This window comes from Anopheles nili, chromosome 2, assembly GCF_943737925.1.
Source record: "Anopheles nili chromosome 2, idAnoNiliSN_F5_01, whole genome shotgun sequence".
In the NCBI taxonomy this organism is placed as follows: Eukaryota; Metazoa; Arthropoda; class Insecta; order Diptera; family Culicidae; genus Anopheles; species Anopheles nili.
Genome location: NC_071291.1, coordinates 42,830,781 through 42,853,242, shown reverse-complemented (window position 1 = coordinate 42,853,242; position 22,462 = coordinate 42,830,781). Strand labels below are relative to the sequence as shown.

At 46.7% G+C, this 22,462-nt stretch overlaps 2 protein-coding genes across 2 annotated transcripts; both read left to right on the top strand.

Annotated features, from left to right (window-relative positions):
• The first annotated feature begins 9,840 nt into the window (after positions 1 to 9,840).
• LOC128723460 (protein unc-13 homolog 4B) lies at positions 9,841 to 20,947 on the top strand. Its single transcript, XM_053817208.1, has 10 exons — positions 9,841 to 9,923; positions 13,428 to 13,695; positions 16,327 to 16,667; positions 17,350 to 17,557; positions 17,643 to 18,460; positions 18,531 to 19,044; positions 19,123 to 19,656; positions 19,723 to 20,171; positions 20,252 to 20,445; positions 20,518 to 20,947. The coding sequence occupies exons 1-10, from the start codon at positions 9,841 to 9,843 to the stop codon at positions 20,607 to 20,609; spliced, it is 3,501 nt and encodes a 1,166-aa protein (XP_053673183.1). The 3' UTR covers positions 20,610 to 20,947.
• Positions 11,353 to 13,224, top strand: LOC128721081 (succinate-semialdehyde dehydrogenase [NADP(+)] GabD). Its single transcript, XM_053814795.1, has 2 exons — positions 11,353 to 11,667; positions 11,779 to 13,224. The coding sequence occupies exons 1-2, from the start codon at positions 11,353 to 11,355 to the stop codon at positions 13,012 to 13,014; spliced, it is 1,551 nt and encodes a 516-aa protein (XP_053670770.1). The 3' UTR covers positions 13,015 to 13,224.
• Positions 20,948 to 22,462: the final 1,515 nt, after the last annotated feature.

The window sequence follows — 22,462 nt, the reverse complement described above, 5'->3', positions numbered from 1 at the left end:
TATTCCAATTCCCACACGGGAAAACTCAAGACACGGCGTACCATTGCGTGCTATGCCAACTTTTCCAAACCCCCAGAACGCCAGGCGGCACATTGGCGGGAACGAGCGAAACGGCAACGAAAATCGATCCATTTCTCGTGGTGGCGAATTTTCCAACCCCACTCCCAACCACCCTTTTTTTATCATCATTCCAATCGATCACGCTGTGCCCATGAAACCGACCAGAAACCCGATGACTCACACATTCTATACTGGCGCTAGCTAGCGCTGTTCTAGTCCACGGTGATGAGCCACCTTCGGTGGTTTGTCTCTCGTCTTTTCCCTGCCACCCGATGCAGACTGTGGCGTTACATAAAGACACATTTTTCCCAGGCCCCAGACGTACCGGAACGCTCGCGGTTCGTGAGTGAAGAAGCAGGGAAATTAATTGGAAAAACGCACCCCATCCGTAGCGCATCTGATGGGGCGTGGGTGTGTGTCTTTGCGATCGCGTCCTCAGTGTCGATTGGTGGCTTTTCCACAACGCATCTTCAGCAGTGGGCCACGAAAGTAGTGAAACCATCGTAGTAAGCGTTGCGCACGTCTAGTTTGGATCGATTCTTCCCGTTCACAGCTGACAGGTTGCTAAAAAACCGCGTGCCATTTTCTCATCCTGCTCGTGTCCCTTTGAGTGCAGGTTTTTGTTTTTCTCATTCGGCAGCTTTAGAGTGTGGTTTAGTGGCTTAAAACAGCGACGGTAATGTGAGTTTTCCGCGATGAAAAGTGCAAATCAACCGACGCTGGACGTCGCCATCGTTCAGGATGGAGTGAAAGTGAAGAAAAAAGGGTCGCGTAAAATTAGCGCTCCACCTTGGCTGAAGGGCCGGCTTGCTGGAGCGCGGTCGAAGGTGGAAAGAAGTCCTACGGTACCGTGTTGCGGGGTAGACGTTGCGGAAGGTCCTGGAGTTGGTGGTGGTGAGGACGAACGCCAGTTTGAGGATAAATCGGTGCAATGTGACGATTTGTTGCCGTACAGCGAAAACCATCGGATGGGTTTTCATCGCAACAGGTGAGCAGAACATTTCGTGGTGGCCCTTTTTCTCCCTCGTGAAGGTGGAGCTCAGAAGTATAATTGTGTGTATTGTGGATGTGGGTGTTTTATAATAGAATAACAAATATAGAGTCAAGGGCAAGTAAAAAGGGTTCAATGATTGGAATATATGTTCAAAGTGAATTAGAACGGATCGTTTGTTGGCTTTCTCCACACTCCTTCGACGAAAAAATGTTCAACGATAATCATACATGAATTATTTGAACCCTTGAGGATTAATTTGAGCAACATGAACTAAAGGGTTTCCAACAAATAAAGTTATCTTTTTGAGTTATTTTACTCATTTAATATAAAATAAAATTCAACTTCTTACAAAAGGGTTTTTAAAAACCCCATAAAATCTTCAAGGGCAGGGTTTTATGCTTTCCATCTGAGAAAACCATTAAAAAGGTCTTGTATTGAACAAAATAACTATGAATAATTGTATAGGTGATTCAACAGCCCTCTCTCTCTGTCTCTCGTTCCTCCCTATCAAACAGTCACCTTCCTTACAGTAAGAAAGTTGTTGAACTCTCTCCTGCTATTAAAAACTAAACAGTAATTACATCGCACCCACCACTACCAAACCACGGAGTTTGCCATTGAACTTGTCCCTTGCCATTGGAGCGGTTTTATTTATCGCTAACCTGTTTCGATACGGCACCGGCTTCGAACGCCGACACCGGAAAAAATAATGCTGGTGGTGTCTCACCCCTTTTGTGGGCTGTTGGAAAATGTCTTCTCCAATCGGCCATGTGCCCTGGAGCGCTGGAGGTAGTACCACCAAATGCTCATATGCTCAGTTCTGCAGTACATTCGGTCGAAGCGACAGGTTTGAGAGGGCATCGAGCCGTAACGGAAGTTGATCGTGCGTATCGTTGCCGAGGGCGCATATTTGAAGTATTTCAGTAAAACCGATCCTCATTCGAAGGGTTGATGTTGCGAAAGCAAAACACCGTGTTAGTTATTTCTGTGGCATGGCAAATCCATCGAGTGGAGGTGTTTGAAATGATTGAACACTACGTAAAATGGGAGCCGTCTAAAAGGCAACAAGAACGCGGATATCAAATTCTTACTTAATGTTTCTATTGCGCTGAGCAGTGTTAAACAGGTCGGTTTCTGAAGAAATTGAAGAAGACCTTTAGCGTGAGTGTTAAGCAACATAGTTTGTTAGACTTCCCCTTGTTAGCTGGGGTATTCCCAGGGCAAACTGTGCTGATAGAGCTTTTTGATTTGTGAAAAATCCCCTGCCATTAGCATGAAGAAAGTGGCAACTTTGGTGCGCATATCAGTGACCGATCGTGTATTTTTATCCCGTTTATTTAAGTGCAATTTTACGCATAGGGTTGAAGTAGAATAGCGCACACCGCATAGTGATCGTAGTCTAAGATGATGAATCACATTCAAACGTTGCCATTCGTCGTCGTTATTTCACGCATCGCTGCTAAAGGCATCGTATAACGTTTGGTCGGTTCATGGCCGGAGTGTGATAAGAAGCTTTATTGTGTCCTTGATGTGGCACAACCGGAAAATTAACGATGCTTGTTACACTTTAGTGATGCGTTTTAGAATGATGAATCACTAAAAAGGTACAAATTTCCGTTCTAAATCCACTTTACTCAGAAGAGAATCGTTTTACTGTCGGTAAAAGGTAAAGAAATTCATTTGGGGTAGATAAGTTAGGCAAACGAAAATATGCTTTTGGAATTATACTTGAAGTAGACCATCGTCAGTATTCTGCATTATGATATGTGTTTTTTTAATGCTGAAAATGTGATTAAGAGATGGCTAATTAAGAGGCACGATCAAGTTCTAATATTGTAAAAACATATTCATCCTCTACCACGGAGATAATTTAGATAAGCACGCTTTGTTTTACTTCCAGCTCCGAACTGTGTGTTAGCTGTTGTCATCCAATGAATCCTACCTACCAGACCAACCTAATCATTAACCAAATACCCTATGTTGATGACGAGCCGGATGAGGTTTCGTTGCCGGCATTTCGTCGCACTCACAATCCCATTCGCCATCGTCGAAATTCCCTTGCTGACCATGCACCCCAGGCCCTGTTCCGGAAAAACAACCTCTTCGCAGCTGCGACCCTTCGTGATGCAGCGATGGAGCAAATTTGTGCCTCTGGAAGCTATAACGATGCCCAAGACTGCACCAAACCGTGGGCCCAATCGGACATTTCCATACCGAACTCGATCGAATGCGAGACGGAACGCATGAAACCTAAGGTACCTGTGAGACGAAGAACTGGAGCTTACGGAAACGTGACACTAAACGTTCAAATTGCCAACGGAATCACTGGCACCATTCCGGAGGTGGAAACAGATGAGAACGTGCAGCAGCCAGTACCGAGAAGAAGGTATGGCGTTACCGAGAGTAGAACCGACCTTCGAAGGTCCTGCCAACAGACGAGTCAACCCTCCTGTCTGGTGCTTGGCATGAACAGTGACGCGCGCAATCCACTCAACTACAAAATGTACACTCCATTCTACAACAAACGTCAAACGATGCCACCGGAACACTTCAAGGTAAGCTCACACTTCAAGGTAGAGTGTTCGCGTGTCCACGCTAGCGGATCTGCACGCTGGCTTCCCTCGAAGGACTACACCGTCGAGCGACTGTCGGTTTCCATTATCGTGAGTTTGTTTTCAACGTGTTTCTTTTTCAATCCTTCCACAATCGCACCCAGAATTGGCCATCCGAATCGCAGTACGACGGTGAGGAGTGCGAGCTAAATTCCCGGCCACTTAGCTACTACTCCGAAGTGGCCAATCAGCTGGAGCAGTTCGAGAGACGCAGCTTCGATGCCGGTAGCTCGACCATCCTGAACGCTATCGACGCCAACTCCATCATGTACCGTGGAAGCACGGGTAGTCTGCCGAAGGTCGGAAGCATCCCCGAAGATGGCTCGCAGGAGTCACGATCGAGGCGTTCCGGGGAAAATGGCGTCGTCGGAAAAGCGGCAGCAGTCGGATCGCCCAACCGGCGCACTAAAAATAGGCCAAACGATCGAATTCCGGCACCGACGCAGTCGAATTTATTAACCCCACCGGCGGCAAGTACGTTCGGTCGGTGGAGTGGAAGCATACAGAATCTGCTCAGCATTGCTAAACGAAGCGCGGGCACAACCAGTCGGTGGAGCAAAAGTGAAAACTGCCTCAACGAGGTCGGCCACCAGCAACAGCAACAGCAGCAGCAGCAGAACAACTCACAAGGACCGTCCAAGGTCAGCGATCGAGTGCAGTGGTCGGATCGGTTGTTTGGGAGATCGACTGGAGCAGGACGTACGGCACGGAACGGGCGTTCCCGCAGGACGAACACCTTCCAGACGAGTGGTGGGGGCAGCTTCTTCACGTACAAGTACGACGACGAGGAGGAGAGTGCCTGGCAGAAGTATTTCGGTCTCAACATGTTGCGGAAACTACGCCCGAAGACGCAGGACAAGCAACCTAAGGGAAAGGATCGCAGGTGAGTGGGCGTTTTTTTGCTTTTAGTGTGTGCATTTAGAATGTAGTGTGAGCGATGCGTGTCGTTCTGCAAGAATTCCTTTATTTTGTCGCATTTCCTGGTTGTCCGTGTCCGTGGTATGTGTCGTGTTATTTTACGCATAATTAACTTGCTTAAAACTGGATTAAAGATCCACGAAAAATACACAGCGCACAAAGTTCTGATGTTGGATAACTAAGAAAAAAATTTCTACCGTGCGGTTGCTTGCGTTGTTTCGTCTGGCAGAACTCTTTGTTTACGTTTGCAAACCGAATCGCATGCCGACTCGGTTCATCAGGCCTTTTGGAAAATTGAGTGTGAAAGAGATACATGTTTTCCAAATTATGTGGCGGATAAAGGAAGATAGCGTAGCACTCTGATGGTGGAAAGGAGAAAAGTGGCATGATCCGAGAGAATCACCAGCCGGATCGTATATTTACAAGAATATCCCGATGAAATTTCCCAGCAATTTTTCGCCGTTGTGTGTTGAGTGATCTGCTTTCTGTGTGGTATAACATTCTCTCCCTGTTGGAGCTTTTTGTGGGGAATTTCAAGATTTAATAGGATTATGTTTGCGATTTTTTACAATTTTACTTTGCGGTGCTACTGTCTAATGCCGGAAAAAAAATCTACATGTATAATTTCCTTGACCTTTCACTTTCTTCTTCGCCTAAAAGCATTTTTTAAACTACAAAACGTGGTTTTATAAATTCTTACTGACATCATTGTACTGTTGTTTGCTTACGTATCCATCAAATAATTTGCATCTCGAGTGCATTATTTATCGTGTTTCTTTTCGCCCGTCACTGGTAGGTCTTCCGGTAACACTTGAGGTGATCTAGTGCATGCCCGTTTCATCGGAGGAGCCAAGATAAATGATTCAAAATCAATCTATCCACCTACCATCTGCACTATACTGTAACTACTAGCGTGTAGTGTGACGTCATTAATGCTTTCCCTTCTCTTTGGCAACCGTTCGCCACTATTTTGTGATCACCAACACGGAGGCAACTTGCCGGTCCGAGATCACGGTTTCCGCGTGCGTGGATTTTCCGCTCTTCCATCGTGACCCTTCGGTACCGACCGTGCAAAGCGACCTTGTCCGCATAATTAGCTGTTGTGACGCGAATCGGTGGGGTTTGGTTGAGGTGGACTTTTCAAACGCGCCAACATGAAGCCGGCATTACCATTTCTGACATGTGTTGTGGAAAATCCGCATCCCAACGTCATCAAACATGCATTGCATATAGACGGCAGTGTAATTAAACTCACAGTAGTATGTTAGTGAATCGTGTCCTTTATTTTTGTTTGTTTGTTTTTTTATACGGCATAGTTAAGAATCCATGTAAATTTGTCACTTTTGATGTATAGTTTAGCATATATTTTGACTAAATACGAAGATGTTGCCCCGCCGGTGTACCGGAAACGGAAGATAGACCCTAACGCGCCTTATCAGACAGTAATGAAGCCTTACAAATCAGATCACCTTTCATGTGCATGATAGTCTAGATGGTGCACAATTAAACCTTATTTTTTCCCATTTCTAGCCGTGTAGTAGCTCTATTACCCATAAAAGTATTAGAAACCGGTTCCACAAATGCTCGCGCATTTGTTCAGTCCGCCATGCTTTATGGTATCGTGGTCGTTCGAAAGCTTCCTGCGTACGATCACGTTCACCCTTGCGAGACAGCATACTGCGTGTTTCCACTGGTTAGAATAGCCTCGAAAAGTATATTTTTTTCCACGCCACTTTTGTAAACGACCCACGGGACGACGCGTGGTTGTGTCGACTCGGGATGACCTCGTGAGAATCGTTGAATTTTCGTTCCAGTAAAGCTCATATTTTAACAATTCATTGCGTGTACCTTTTATGCATGGGCTTCAAGCGGCATGCAAAAGCCCTTTGCTGGCAGGTAATTTTCTTAAGTGAGTCCAAATTACCGCCTGCATTAGACGCCTTGGTGGCGCCGTATTTTCCAAATTGCGATCACAACACAGACTACGCACCTTTGCAGCTGAATTGTTCATTAAGCGACACATTTTGGAGAACCCTTCGACGCATCGCTGAACCAGGACGTCACGATCAGCGTACTGATTTGACAGTCCAAAAGTGCTACCTGCGTCAACATGCGGTTCACATGAAAGCCGGTACGTTTGTAAACAAAACAATGCCTTGTCGATACAATTGCGCATCTAAACATTACGCATGCAACGCTCGGCTGAACCGCTCGCAAACCCACCCGGGGATATCCCCATCGCGTCTTAGTGGTCTTTCTCGTGTTGGCGTTGTGTGCAAAGGGCCACTAGACGTTTGGATCGCCCGTTTGTGGGAACGTGTACAGGCGAACGATCGTATGGCGGAATAGAGCGCGCTTTTAAAACCTGAGCCCAGATGGCGCTGTGTTGGTGTATGCGACCGCGTTCAGTTAGCTTCCCTCATCTGGCCAGCGGCGTTTTCATTCGACGTTGCTGCATCCGACAGAGCGGTTGAGTGAGCAGCTGACTGGTTGGAGAAGATCGGGCTCGAACCGGGATCGTGTAAAGTGTGTTAGTCTTTTGTGCCGTGACGTGTCGGTGTCGAAAATTAGCGCCTAAGTGCCTAAGGTTGTGTGCACTCGACGGTGGGTCAGAGGTGCATAAACCGGATACAGCGGAAGGAAATTTGTTGCCAACCGTGTGAGTCAACGTTTGTCGCTTTCGTGTAGTGTTAAAGTGCTCTTAAGCTACGTGCCAAAGCAGGGAAAGTGTGGTGCATGAAAGGTAACCATCGTGATTCGTGTATAAAAACTTGTCCCCAAAAAACGACTAAAAAGCACTCAGAGGTCGCACTGTCGAACAGCTAAAATGCGCTTACGTCAGCTTACGGTTGTAACGCGTTTTTGGCAGCAGCAAGCAGTTTATTCGGCGTCTGTGTGCGACAGTGTGCGATCGAGAAGAACATTGCCCCCAACGATCAGTGCGCAAACGCTCGAGATGCGATTCGATATGTCTTCTCGTGGCGGATCGAAAAAACAAACAAATGCAAACTAAACGTGCAGGCAGTGTAGAATCAAATCACCTACCCGAACGTGGGCAAAAACCAGCTTTCGAGCACGAAGTCACAAGTTTTGCACGAATTTTCAAAAAGATCCTCGAAAAAGGTGGCGAATGGGAAAAAGCTGAAACATCACACCAGCTTGCTATCATAAAAATTGCAAACTGGTTTGAATTCAGATTGGCTAGCAGCAGGCATAAATGCTCTAAATATTTCACTTTAACTTTAAGATTTTTTCTGTAAAATATCAACTACTATGAGAACTAATGACTCACTTATTTGCTTGATCCGGAGAATGGTCTTAAACATCTGGAACACATTTTTGGTTATCGACTCTCAGCGCTCTAGCAAGATTGATAGTAGAGTAAGTGTTTCGGTCAGCAAGGTTAGTTGCTACATTCACGAACGTCAATGGATGCTGTTGTGTTGCATTCGTAGCCGGAATCAAGCCACAAATAGGACTTGCAATAAGTCAGCACGGTATCGCTTAGTCAACGAACCGAACGAAGCAAATGTTTATCAAGCGCAGTGTGACTTCAATGTTCCATGACCGAGGGCAGTTGATAGCGGATGCGTTTCTGAGCCGAGGCAGAGATGAACTGACCGACTTTTATTGGGATGCCATCATGGCAGCTTCGTTACTTGAAGTAGTTGTCTCGATATGCAAAAAAAATCAGCATTGAGCGAGTGTTTTATTGATCTTTATATGGAGTATTTGTTGGGTTATGTGGGCTAATTCTAGCTCACGTTGCAACGACGCCTTATTTGGGATGATTTAAAATCCAGCATCCTAAAACTCCATTCCACTACCGATCGGTTGGTGTGTATACTACGTAGGCGAATGTCGAAGATATTTGGAACTCGCCACGATGATGAATCATTGAATCATCGACAGAAACTTTGTTGCAAAGCTCGAAACGCACGGTAACGCTGAAGGAACTCGACACTAGACGTGAGCACAAACATTTCCGGTGGGGCACTTCCTATAACGTGATGCTAACGGATACGCTTCGCGCTATTCTGATCATGCCCTTGTTTGCCTCGCGCCCATATTTTCATCCACTCGTTTGTAACACACAGAGGCCGATTGAGATGAGGTTGCCGGGAGTTTTTTTAGTTGTTGCTATTGGCCATCCCACAAAAAGCCCACCATTGTGCTGGGTTGTGCTTTGGCTTCTCGCCCAAACCCAAATGACATCACCCTTGCGTTACGATTACCCTTTTCCATCAACATGCAGCATTACTAAGCAGCACGCTATTTATTGTGGTGCATTGTTTAGCGATGAGTAAATCTGTGCTTAGCGGGGGCCAGCTCTTTGCAATGTGGCTTAGTAATTACGTAGATCACTTGCGGCTTTGGAGATCACTTTTCGCATCTTAATCATCACCCAGCGCCGGAAGGTCGCCAGTTGTAGGTGGAGTGTAACTCGATGCCGATGGCCACATTCTTCAACATACAAGATTGTTTCTAGTTGCTTCCGACGCCTGGAAATACTAGGTACCATTTTCCGTAAAATGAAGATAAAAAAGTGGCCCCTTATATTGTTTTACCCATGCAAGTTTTTCGTTCTAGATTCTTTTTTGAAACTGTTGCTATCTTTTTTACCTTTACCTTAGCTGAGGCAAAAGAGACATTTAAAACATAAAAATTACATTAAAGAAATGTACAATCGTACTGTATGTACGAAATGTTCGAACTGTATATATTAACGATGGCTTAGTACAACTTTAATTTCTAGCCACCTTTCGATTACAGTATTGCTAATTTAAAATTGTAATCATTGTCTGGTTGAACGTGTCGCCATGTGTAATGTTAGACCGATTGCGTTGGTTTTGCGAAACACAGCTTTCTGGTGTGTGGTGTTGGCAGCAGGTTTTAATGCAGCGTTTTAAAATGCTTCAACACAGGAAGCTGAACAAAATTTATATGCAGTGTTGAAAAATAATTATTTAATGCAATTTCTTCGTTGTGCAAAATGTTGGTTATGTTTGAAAACCGTCACAAATCGATAAAAAGCGCCGTGGGAAATGTTCAAAGTTGTGCGACGATTAATTAAACCACGTGTCCAATAATCATATTCTTGTAAATTGAAATCCACTCTAGTGCGGCATTTTCAAGAACACATATTTCTTGGCGCCACAGGCCTATAAACGTCGTACAAAAACGTTTGTGTGGGGTAACGTGCAGCTATTTCATAGCAAGTGTTCTCAGTGTGCATCGATTCTCGACGGCATCAAGATGGACGAGGAAGCGATGTGGAAAGGTTTCTACGACAAGATTCAGGAGGAAAAACAGAAACCACCGACCGCGACTCAATCCACGTACGTATAGTGTTGGAGGTGATAAATATATTTGTGCCAGTTTTCAATTAACATCTCAGTCGCGAAACAGGATGGATGAACGAGAAAATTGTCACAAAATGCAATACAGTGCGAAATCTCTGACTAATGTTTATACAAGCAATGAAGAATTTCTGTATAAATCCTTATAACTTTTATCGCGAAAGTTAGCCTATATTGTTGTTTGATTGGCTCGTGTACGAAAATGTTCATCAAATAATGTTCGTATAACGATAACACGTTTCTTCTCCCAATAAATCAAACTGTGTTCAGATTGGGCGGTGTGTCATCGTTGCATCTTGTTCAAAAGGCATGCGCAGTGCAACGTTTTTCCATGTGACAGTGATTGCATTCAAATTTCCAATTTTGAATGCATCACATAGACATTACATCATTTACGGTTAAGTCATAATTTGCTTGTAAAGGCAAGAAAGAGAAGCTCGTAGTAGATTGATCGCCAAGTAAATTGATCCTTTCCGTAAATTCACCTTACGCCGGAACAACGATCTTAGTAGAGATTGATCGTTTCAATTGATAGGCGTACAAAGCAGTCGCAAGTTCAAAGTCGAGATCAGGTGATAACCCAGTCCATATGTAAGCCAACTTGTGTTTGTGCTATGTGCTTTCATCTGTTGATGGACTAGCGCAGTAAAATACCTGCAAATGTGATCTTATCGAGATGGAGCGGAAAGTGCGATGCTTGCTGTATAAAAACTAGCATCGTTACCGTTTTATCAGACATAGATAGTATCATGACAGTCTATTTAATTACGCTTCTATTACAGGGTAACGAGTTGAGTTAAACGTTCTTTGATGAATTTGTAATTGTTGATTTTCATTCATTAACACATAATTTATTTGTTCAAATACAAACTATTTGTATCGGTTAATGGTAAACTTACTGTACTCTCTTCGAAACGAAGTGATTCAAATCTCGCTTTAACTTTTCAACCGTGCTATATATACACTGCCGGAAAAATAAATCGCAGTGCTGTGAGTTTGCTGTGAGTTTGTTGTTATTGTTTGTGTGTTTTGTTTTGATTTTCGTTCGTCGTTCAGAGTTGCGCAACCTAATTTTGCGTGTTTGAATGTTTTCGGAAACAAACGAATGTGTATTTGGTGTATTTCATATTATTTCTGAACCCGTGAGTCATAATGCACATTTTCGTTCGTTCTATGACAAATAGTGTATGAAAGTAAACACCTCACACGTTTGTCGATTGGTTGATCATCCCTGATTGCGTGAGCGAGCAGCGAACTCGAGAAAAAATCGTTGATTGACAATCCGCACAAACCGACCCGGGGCGCTCCTGCAATCGTCAATATTGGCGTACTTTGTTTTCGTTATCGGTCGCCAAATAATACGGTTAGATAACCTTCGGTTTCACGACTCGCCGTGCCGGTCGCGATAATGTTTCGTTCAGTGTTGCTGGTGCGCCATTCAGGCAAGTGGTACAGTACCGGATCACGGTTAAGTTCGATTGCTGCGAGAACGATGCATACTAATCCGCTAAAGCAGAGCCAGGCGTACGTGAATGGACGCTGGGTTGGGGCCCGTACGGGGGCCACGTTTGAGGTGCAAAATCCAGCCAATGGTGAGGTGCTGGGAGTGGTACCGGATATGACCCGTGACGACGTGCAGCAGGCCATCGATGCGGCACACGAGGCATTTTACGAAAAAAGCTGGCACAACAGCACCGCCAAGGAGCGAGCGGCCCTGCTAAAGGTTTGATCAATTGAAGATTATTAACTTCAATTAAGCGATCTGCTGCTGTGCCCTACCGATAGACGACACGCTAGAGTGATATGATTGTTTGGGTGTGTGTTTTTTTTACAGAACTGGCACGCACTAATGGAAAAGAATCGCCAAGAGATCGCTAGCATCATGACGGCGGAATCGGGCAAACCCCTGGTGGAATCCCTCGGTGAGGTCGCGTACGGCAACTCCTTCGTCGAATGGTTCGCCGAAGAAGCACGTCGCATTTACGGTGAAATCGTTCCTTCACCTGTGGCCAACCGACAAATTATGCTAACACGCAACCCAGTCGGTGTGGCCGGGCTCATCACGCCCTGGAACTTTCCGCATGCGATGATCACGCGTAAAGCGGCCGCTGCCATTGCAGCCGGCTGTACGGTCGTTATCAAACCGGCCGAAGATACTCCGCTGACCGCTCTTGCTCTGGCCCGGCTGGCCGAGGAGGCTGGCTTCCCGAAAGGTGTTATCAACGTGATAACCAGCAGCCGAACGCACGCAGCCGAAATTGGTCAGCTGCTCTGTGGTAGCGATAAAGTGGCGGCCATCTCGTTTACTGGCTCGACCGAGGTCGGGAAGCTGCTGTACCGGCAGTGCGCGGACGGTGTCAAGCGTATCGGACTGGAACTCGGTGGCAATGCGCCGTTTATCGTATTCAAATCGGCCGATATGGAAAAAGCGCTGACCGGTGCCATGAACTCCAAGTTCCGCAACTGCGGGCAGACGTGCATTTCCGCCAATCGGTTCCTGATCCAGGATGAGGTGCACGATGAGTTCGTGGAGAAGCTAATCGAGCGCATCGGGAAGCTTGCCATCGGTGATGGTAGCCGGGAAGGCATTCAGATCGGGCCTCTCATTAACCAGGCGCAGCTGAGCAAGGTCGAGCGCTTTGTGAAGGATGCAAAGGAGAAAGGAGCCACAGTTCGCTGTGGTGGGCGTGCATTACCGGATCTTGGCCCACTCTACTATGAACCCACGGTAGTAACGAATCTACGAGATAACACCCTGCTGTACAACGAGGAGGTGTTTGGTCCTGTTGTGTCGGTGGTGCGCTTTAAAACTGAAGCTGAAGCACTAGCCATTGCAAATGGCACACGACGTGGGTTGGCCGGATATTTCTTCTCGAACGACCTGAACCAGGTGTTCCGGGTGGCACAAAAGCTAGAAACGGGTATGATCGGCATCAACGAAGGACTCATTTCGGCCACCGAGGCCGCTTTTGGAGGCATTAAGGAGTCGGGAATTGGGCGTGAAGGCTCACGTCACGGCATCGACGAGTATGTCTATATCAAGTATCTCTGCTACGGAAATCTACAGTAAACCACATGGCGCAATAATTAGACACTAGGTAGATGCTACTAGTCAGCTTATCGATACGACAAATACAGCGGCATTATAGCGTCACGCGCACTCCGAAACGGAAAACTCCATTATACGTCTTCCATTTGATTGGACAAGAAATTTCCATTGCTAGAATTAAGTAATAATTGTAAATGTAAGCTGAACTGTTTAATCATCCAATAATGTGTAATAAAGCTTCTGAGCCGTATCGTTGGCGTATCCGTGGGTCACATTGAAAGAAACGAGTATTTAACACTGCGTTTAAATGGAAGTTCTTTTACAGGTACATTGCATTCAAATTGTTTTACATCGTTCTCTTTCCAATAACAATTAACATGGGCATGACGATGCATAATGCAAATTTCTTTCTCCTTTTCCCAATCCCGACGTAGAATTCAAGAGCTCGATGGTGGTTTCTTCGAGAAGTTTGGCTCAATCTTGCGCCAAAAGTCCATCCAACACGATGAAAGCGTCCAGGCCCGGCTGGAACCGTTCCCGGACGAAAACGAAGCGGAAGATGAACCGCAACCGGCGTCTTCCACGCTTCCACCCGTTGCCGAAGCGGACGACAGTGGGAACGAAACCCTGCTGGACGAAAGCGATTCCGAGGACCAGCAGGAAAAGCAGGCCCTGTTCATCGAGGATGTGTTTGGATGGAACGTAAGTAGCGACATGTCACTCGTCGAAGGGACATAAATTAATTAGCCGGTCGGTTGTTACGAATGGTCATTGAATGGACGTCGGCGTAGTTCAGCATTCGAGCAGACATTAATGAACGTTTCGGTGGTCAGATTTCCTCGGTGTGTGGAACGTAACAGCTAAGTCGGTCGAGCTATAAATACGAGCACGTGCTCTTGAAGCATATGCTCGAGCTGGCGCTCCGTTGCTGGTGCGTTCCCTTTTTGGCAGAATGATCACTAAATTAACCTTGATATTTTCACAAGGTCCTCTGACGGTCGCCTTGTGCAGCAATAGCGAGGTTTTAGGTTATCTTTCGGCAATAGCATCATTAGGATCTAATGGTTGGTTCGTCATAGTTAAGCTAACAGAATTGTTAATGAACTGTTAATGAACTGTGGGGCTGGGACTTGGAAATTCACTTATGCTCTATGCTTGGAATTATGAAATTTTGAAAAGTGAACCTCTAGGAAGCTGTGGATCGTTTCGACGAGCTCATGCGTGAACGTTATTTATTTGCATTCTTGCATTAACGATCATCGGTTTTGAACGGGTAAATAAATCATTCCGAATGCATTTGCACCATCGGATGTTAATTTGATGCAATGTTTAGAAAGTAAGCAATCGATCGCCTCGCAATGGCTTTCGGTGTTTAGTTTACGAATGTCCCTGGAGCATTCTTTTTGTCTCTCTCTCTCTATAAAGCAAACTCAATGGCCAGATCAGTCGTTTGGTCTTTAGACAAACCAGCGGCTGTGCATAACCTACTCCAACATAACCTACTCTACCGTTGGCCCAGGCTAAGCCACGGTTCCAAACCATCGCCGCTTGGCAGGATCTCGAGACACGGTCCCTTTCGGCCTGCGGTCTGATCGGTTAACCAGGTTTTGGGGCCGGCTTGGTGGTAGGGTGATTTTTCCGCGCAGGTCAGCTGCGTTCTTATTTATATCTTCGTCAATGACGAATCGAATCCGCGCATCCGTTCGGAAATGTGCGTGGTGTTGTCTTTCCTTTTTCGCGTGTTTGTACAACGTTTTTTTTTTCGTTTTCCCATATCCTCCGTCGCTTTCGCGTGTAGTCATCCTGTTCACGCTCGCGCGCTCGACAGTTCGCTTCCGTCGGCATTTTCCTTTTTGTTTTTCCTCTACTCGACGAGGATCTCCCCAGGCGACGGTGCGCATCGGTATGGCGCTGTTTTTCCGTTCCTGCCGCAGACCGGGAAAGTCGGTCGTCCGTGCTGAGTGTTCGTCCGTGTTTCCCGTTCTGTTTCCGTCGGCAAGGCAAACGGGGGTTTAAATTAGCTTAGTCCGGTTGCTGGTGGCTGTGCAAGTGGATAGGATCGGTTTCTCCGCCGTGGCTACAGGATCTACCGATCGAGATATCTAACCACGAAAGCGGCGTCACACGGCGATCAACGAAAAGCCAGCAGCAGCATTTGTGCAACGATCCCTACCGAAATAGTACCATAAGCTTTCCACCGACATCAACCAATGATTGAGTAGTTATTAACGGAAGAATCGAGAGTGCATCGCGAAACCAACTAAACCGCCGCCACCAGAAGTAGTCAGTAGTCCCAGCCAGGGGTTCAATAATATATCGGCGATGTTCTGCAACGGTGTTATGAAAATAGAACGAATCATTTCGCGGCTTGCGCTAGAATAGAGTGAATGTAAAAATAAAATACTCAAATTTCGCGGTCCCCGGCTGGCCCGAGGGATTGGAAACCCGGTACGAAGCGGGCGGGGTGCAGGTGTTTGGGAAAGTGGGGTTTTCTTGGGTGAACTCTCGGTTGATCTTGGGGCGGTGAGCAGTGCCATTAAAGTGCCGTCTTCGTCGGAAAAGCGCGTGGATCTTTTTCGCGTTGTGTGGATCCCTTCTGTTGGTGCGCAAAGTCCAAAGCGAACACCTTTAAACGACAACAATCCTTTGAGACATGTGAAACACGCGCCCGATCGGTTTTGTTGATTGTTAAACGACGATCGTAGCCTTGTTGTCCTGGGTAATGGCCGTGATTTTGTTAAGCTAAACGTTCGGCCACTGTGTGCAAGGAAGCTTGGAGTTTTATGTAACCGATCGATCGTGTTCCGTTCGGTGTGTGTGTGTGTTTTTTTGTGTGTGCTAAACTCTCGGGAAAGTCCCGGTTCACTCCATCGAGCAGGCTTTTCCGATATCGACCTAAAACCATGAGTACTTACTCGTTACCGCGGCTTCTCAACGGTGGTGGCTTGAGTGGGAACAAACGGTTTAACCTAAAGTTCGGTACACTCCGGTTGACAAAATCCTTTCGTTCGCTCGATCGACGAGCCAAGACCTCGGCAACTCAGCAGCGGCTCGAGCGTGACTACGGAACAACGTCCTCCGTTAGGCGACCGTCGGAACATCCTTACGACAATTCCACAACGGTTGGCCTCGTGAATCGACCAGGTCGAGTTCCTTATCATCCATTTCGTGGAGTTCGCAAGGAAGAAATCGACCACCAAGCCAGCATGATCGTCCATTCGATGACCGTAATAAAATTGTGTTTCGTTCTCTGGGCGGATGTGTTAGTTCTCGACGATTTCTGATCAACCGTTTTTTGTTTTATAATCCTCGCGCGTACTGGTGTGGGCTTAGATTGAGGAGCTGTACGAAGAGATCTTGTTCGAGAGCATTCACAATGTGGGCTGCGACGATGAGGAGCTCAACATGGACGTGCTGATCCCGTACGTGCAGGAAGCATTTAAGATGTCGGACGAGAAGCACAACGAAATCATGCAGATCGCGCGCAACAAGGAAGCGCCCGAAATTCGGCTGAACGTCGAGATTGTCGAGGCGAAGGACCTGGAACCGAAGGACTCGAACGGGCTGTCCGATCCGTTCGTGACGATGTACATTGCGTCCAATCCGAACCATCGCTACAACACCTCCGTCAAGGCGGGAACGCTGAACCCAACGTGGGAGGAACATTTTTCACTGTAAGTATCACCCGAACGGTTCCTCGCTCCAAGAACCCGGTCATTCGGTGAGTGAAAGGAGTAAAGTGGCATTGGATGCACTGGACGTTCATATTTACGTGGAAGAACAATGGCGCACAGGTGGGATGGCGTTGGATTGGGGTTGATTGGTAGAAATGGTATGATTGGATTGGGGTTGGATTGGGGTGGAAATGGTAGATTCAGCAATGCCAGTTGCAATATTATTGCGGAAAATTTGATGCATTGTGTTGGTAATTTTCCCTCAGTGCCAGTGCCAATGTGTCACTGTTATTCTGCATTCCTGTAACAAAGTAGGCATGGTTTTGAATTCGCCATTAGGTGTTAATAAATTATGGTGGTTTTACAAATTGTTTCCTTCCATCATATATTATTGGACAAATTGTTCAATTACTGTTTGCGGTTGTGGTGAGGTTTTCTGAAGCAGTGTTGCGTGCAGGAAGTTCCAGAATACTGGATCCCTATATTGCAACAATTTATCACCAAAAATAGTAAAGAACTGAAGGGAAAAGTTAATGAAGAATCAAGTTATGAAGATTCTAATGTGTGACGTGATCGTCAATACTTCGCTTGGGTGTCGTAATTAGATATCTGTTGAAATCTACATAATCTCATAATGTGAATTTGTATACATTTATTGTACTACTGTTTTTCTTGTACACAGGCCAATCGCAGAAGATGCGAACGATGCTAACCTTATTGTGGAGGTGTGGGACTTCGATCCAGCAGAAACGGTAAAGGAGAAGATGAACAAGTTGTTTGAGGTTAAGGGCGTGCGTGGACTGCGGAAACTCATGAAGGAGATCGCACAAACTGCTTCCACTGGAAAGCACGACAATGAACTGATCGGTCGTGCGAGTATTCCACTTAAGGTAAGTCCACTTGGTCGATCTTGACTTTTGAATCGATATAGAACGGGAGCATTTTTGAGTAATGTTTGTTCTCCTTCTTCCCCAGTCCATACCAGCGTCCGGGATGCTGATGTGGTACAATCTGGACAAGAAGAACAAGCTACGTCGTCAGGGTACGATACGCATTAGACTGAACTTTAGCTCGGAGAAAAACAGCCAAGTAGCGGCTCAGGAACATAGACATTTGTTGCGCATTTTGCTGCTGCACGAGCTGGAATCGTCGAAGGTGGCACCGTACTGGTGGTCCGGCAAGTTTACGATCCAGGGCGATGCTGTCCTAACGCAACATTCGGCCCAGAGCGGTCTCTCCTCGACGACGGAAGCCTTTATTCAGTGGTCCGTCTTCGCCACGATCCATCAGGATCATCCGCTGTCGTTCGTGTTGTTTGACACGCTGCTGGAAAAGCTAGTCCGCCCGATCCAAACCCTCTCGGTGTCGGAGGACGAGCTGAAGACCTTCTGGGAGGCCACTAAGAAACTGTTGCCGTCGTGCTTCTCGGCAATTCGCAAACTGCGCAAGAAAAACACGAGCGATAAGTCGATTATTAAAACACTACAGGGAGTGCTGAACATTATCGCTAAGGTCGCTCTTCTCGAGCCACCAGAGGGCACGGATCTGTTTCCGGTGCAGACGTACGGATGGATCCGGCGAGCGAACGACAACGAACCGAACTGGGACATCCGTGAGGCGCTTGCCAGTGCCGTCGTTTCTGGGGCGGAAGATTGGTTCGGTAGCATCAAGGAGGGACACTTTTTGCAATCCGGTTCGGACGAGGATCGACTGCAGAACTTGATCAAAATCATTCAGCTCGTACGGTCGGATATTCAAAAATCGATCGAATACTACGACAAAACCTTTCAAGAGTAAGAGTGACTGTGAGAAAACGGCCGGTTTCGTGTGATTTAATGCGATGTTTTTTTCGTTTTTTTGTAGAATTATGCATTTTTCATACACCAAGGAACTGTACATTACGTACGAGTTGAAGCTGGCGGAGCTCATCAAACCGACGGTGGAGGATATCTGCCGAAAGCTGAAGCGTATCGATCTTCCCGAAACGACATCACGCCGCGGTGGAGATAGTGGTTTTATCGAGTACGAGGATATCAACATGGGCACGACGCTGTTTGAGCTGTACCTGGTACTGAAACGCTTCTGCACGCTCGGAACTGCGCTTAGTCCTGGCGAGAACAACTTTGCCATCGACGAGTACCATCGGTGGTTCACGATCGGCGTTACCCACTGGCTGGACATTGCCGTGTATAAGGCTCTAACGCGCATCCAAAAGGCGATCGAGCTCGATAAGCTGCAACCGGAGGACGTGACGGTCAAGTATTCGTCCTCGGCTGTCGACACGCTGGCCATTTTCTATCAGATCAAAATCTTCTGGCAGCAGTTGGCTTGGCCAGACGTCGAGGGAGCGTACATTTTTGTGGCCAAAATCGTGGACGTGAGTACCGGCCAGAAACGTACTGCTTTGGAGGTTTCAATTCGATTTATATGATACAATTACTCATCAATCTTTCAGGACATTTGTCGGTGTTGCGTGTTTTACGCGGATCGTATGTCTGCGCGTGTGGAGAACCTTGGCGTGGTAGAGAACGTGTACGAGAAAAAGTTCGAGGTAACGACGGAGTGGTGCCTTGCCATCAACAACATCGATTACATCCGGCAGAGCCTTAAACCGTTCGCCGCGGAACTCGGAGTGGACGACATAGTGACCAAGCTGGGCGATGTCCAGAGCAGCGTCGAAGCTGACCGTTGCAAGGAAACGTTGAGAGCGGTGCTGGAAAATGCGATCGATACGGAGCGCAACAAAATCCTGGATCTGGTGGAGAAGCTGGCGCGCAAGATGGTACCGGTGATGCGGCGATTCCTGGTCGAGGGTGCCGAACTGCTGCAGCAGGACTCGAACTCGCTTGATCGGTTGATGATGTACATGGAGGAATCGCTTAGCGTGCTGCACGCGGAACTGAACGAAACAAACTTTGAGCGGGTCCTGGATGCTATCTGGGCCGAGTTGACGACGATCCTGTACGACCTTATCCAGAGTAATTTGGACGTAAGTATGGCATGTGTTTGCTGTGGTGCGGAACCCATTACTGATGATTTAATGTACGTGTTACAGAAACGACGACCGCCATCGTTCTTCGCGAACCTCCGCGATACGCTCCACCTGATGGTGGCCAACTTTAAGACGGCGGAAAACCGTGAATCGGAAAACGCGACCGACAAGGACACGCTCGTCCACATCGAGCGGTTGCTGCAGCTGCACGGGTACGAAACGACCGATCTCATCCATCAGTATTACTTAGATAGGCTAGAGGAGCAGAACCAAACCGATGCTTCGACATCAGGCTACGGCATGCTGACGGTGCAGTGCTTCTTCAAGGAGAACGTGCTCGAGCTGGAGATCGTGAACGCCCGCAACCTGAAGCCGATGGACGGTAACGGATCGTGCGATCCGTTTGTGCGCATCCACTTTCTGCCCGAGGAACGGTTCGTCGGTGTGGCAAAGCCAAAAACACAGTGCCAGAGCAAAACGCTGTTCCCACTGTTTGATGAGAAGTTTGTGATGTAAGTTATGCCGCTGGGAGGAACGGTTTGATCCTTTCTACTGGTACTAATTGCGTTATGTCGCTGCCGTTTCTTCTCAGAACCTTCACACCGGAGCAGCGTGCTGTTTCGAACGCAGTGATTATGTTCAGCATCAAGGATAAGGACCTGTTCGGTATGTCGAACCAGTACCTGGCCGAGTGCTACCTCAGTTTCAACGACATCGCGGACATTTCGGGAGACACGGGCAAAATCGAGCAGAAGCATCTTGTCCTAACTCGGCCGCAGCGCATGGGTAAGTAAGGCGTGGAATTTAGGCCGACGAACGATTCACTGAATTCTCAACAACCGTGTTCTCTTCCACCAGATATCGATTGTCTTCGCGCGCTCGAGTACCGCCAGGGTGATAAGCAAGCGAAGGAGTTTATCAAAAAATTGAAACAGAAAATGGGCCAATAAGGAGGGCATCGCTGCGCCAAGGTATACGTTGGGATTGATAGCAATACCACGCAGGGGTGATCTGTTGGTCGTATTTATTATTGTCTATGGTATCGATGTAGAGGCATAGAAAATATAAAATTACTAGAGCAGGATTACGCTGTAAATGACGGCGGGCAAAACTGTCGAGAAATCGTGTCCACTTTCGTATCCGGTAGAAAAGATTTTGTACGAATTATTGGAGAAGTTGATGACTGTGAAATTTCGTGTGCGGTGACGGCTGTGGGTGAACAAAAATTGTGTGTAACTTGACGAAAATAAAATATAATCTGTATAGTATGTGAAGTCTTGTTTTTAAAAATAACGACAATGAAACTCTTAATTTAATTTACAATTTGTATGACAAGTAATTGTATCACAAGTTTGATGACAATAAAAAAACACAACTTTACTTAATGTGTTGGCCTACATTCACATCAGAAGGATATTGAATCCTTTTTTAAATTACGAATAAATTGAGGCCTTAATAAAGATAATAATGTAAATTTTAATACTGTTATTCGAAATACGTTGCTTTTGAAAGCATAGAGTTTATGCGCTAAAAGACTTTCATGTGTGCACTGTAGCACGTAGAGCATGTTGGAAACCTAAGATAATAGTATCTAAAGCCACTCGTAGAAAAATAAGAACGATTGTTTCTTGGGTATTAATTTCGTTAATGCCTTTGTTTCAATTTTTCTCTGATCCTTTACGTCTAACTGCTTCCGCTTGATAGGCATTAGAATTTGCAGAGAGATTATTGAATAATTCAACCATTCGCCAATGCATTCAAACTGACATTTCCCTCAAAGCCCACCACCCACGTGGGCGATCGCGCGAATGTATTCGTGCTTACCTGAACAAAAACCCGATCTCCCCACCATCAAAACCGATGAACGCGATCATTCGGCTCGACGCTCAAGCGCGCGATGGCCGACGATCGTGTGCCGTTTGTTGGAGTGCTTCCGCCATGGCGAGAAGCTGCGCGAACGGATCGACTTGCGGTTTTGCGTTTGTGCGCGTCATCGAGCATTCGTCCGGGTTGCGTGCAGCGCAAGTGCCGTTAACCTGCCGGTGAAACGCCCGTCCGATAGCACACCAGAACAACGGCCGGGACACCGGGAAATAAAGCCGCCCCCCGTAAAACGGAAAGTGACAAAAGTAAGACAAAGTGTTCATAGCCGCGTGTTTGTAACCATTCAGCCAGTGCAGCAAAGTGACCTTCTCGCCAGCAAACCACGACCAGCCAGCCAAAAGTCACCTCCCGTTCGGCAGGGCTGTGGAACGAGAAGACGCATACAAAACGGAGGGCAAAAGATTGATCTTAAAGCCCTTCTACCTGAAGGTCACGGATCGCCGTGAAGCAGGTTCCATTCCTCCAAAGTGCTTGCGCGTGGCTTTTCGGTGTCGAAATATTGTGCTGTCGTTTGGGTTTTGGGGGGCATTTTCGATGGTGAGTTCTTTACCTGCGGTTCCGGTTCACGGCGCAGTGTACAGTGAGTCTTAAGCGTGTGTGCCAGGTTTGCCCGACCGAGAGACGTGAAAGGCAGCATTACTGCTTTGCATTTGCTCGGCGGCGACTTGCAGCGGTTGAGGAAAATCCCGCTCCCGATTACGTGATTTGTGCCGATGTTTGGTGATTTGTGCTGATCTTGTAAAAATAGGATTCGCCAATCCGTTCGTTCGTTCGTTCGTTCATTGCGGTTGCAACCCCGCGGTGGAAAGGCTCTTTCGTCTCACCCAACAGGGTGGGGAAAAGCATAGAACAAGCAACAAAAAAATACACAAAAAAAAACACATAAAGTTGAAACCGAAATCGGTTCCCGGTGAAATAC

Excerpts from the sequence above, each read along its gene's own strand:
- LOC128723460 (XM_053817208.1), top strand. The coding sequence starts at position 9,841 with ATGGACGAGGAAGCGATGTGGAAAGGTTTCTACGACAAGATTCAGGAG. Across the intron at positions 18,461-18,530 it reads TACGACAAAACCTTTCAAGA|AATTATGCATTTTTCATACA; the intron begins GTAAGAGTGACT and ends GTTTTTTTGTAG. Across the intron at positions 20,446-20,517 it reads AACTCGGCCGCAGCGCATGG|ATATCGATTGTCTTCGCGCG; the intron begins GTAAGTAAGGCG and ends CTCTTCCACCAG.
- LOC128721081 (XM_053814795.1), top strand. The coding sequence starts at position 11,353 with ATGTTTCGTTCAGTGTTGCTGGTGCGCCATTCAGGCAAGTGGTACAGT. Across the intron at positions 11,668-11,778 it reads AGCGAGCGGCCCTGCTAAAG|AACTGGCACGCACTAATGGA; the intron begins GTTTGATCAATT and ends TTTTTTTTACAG.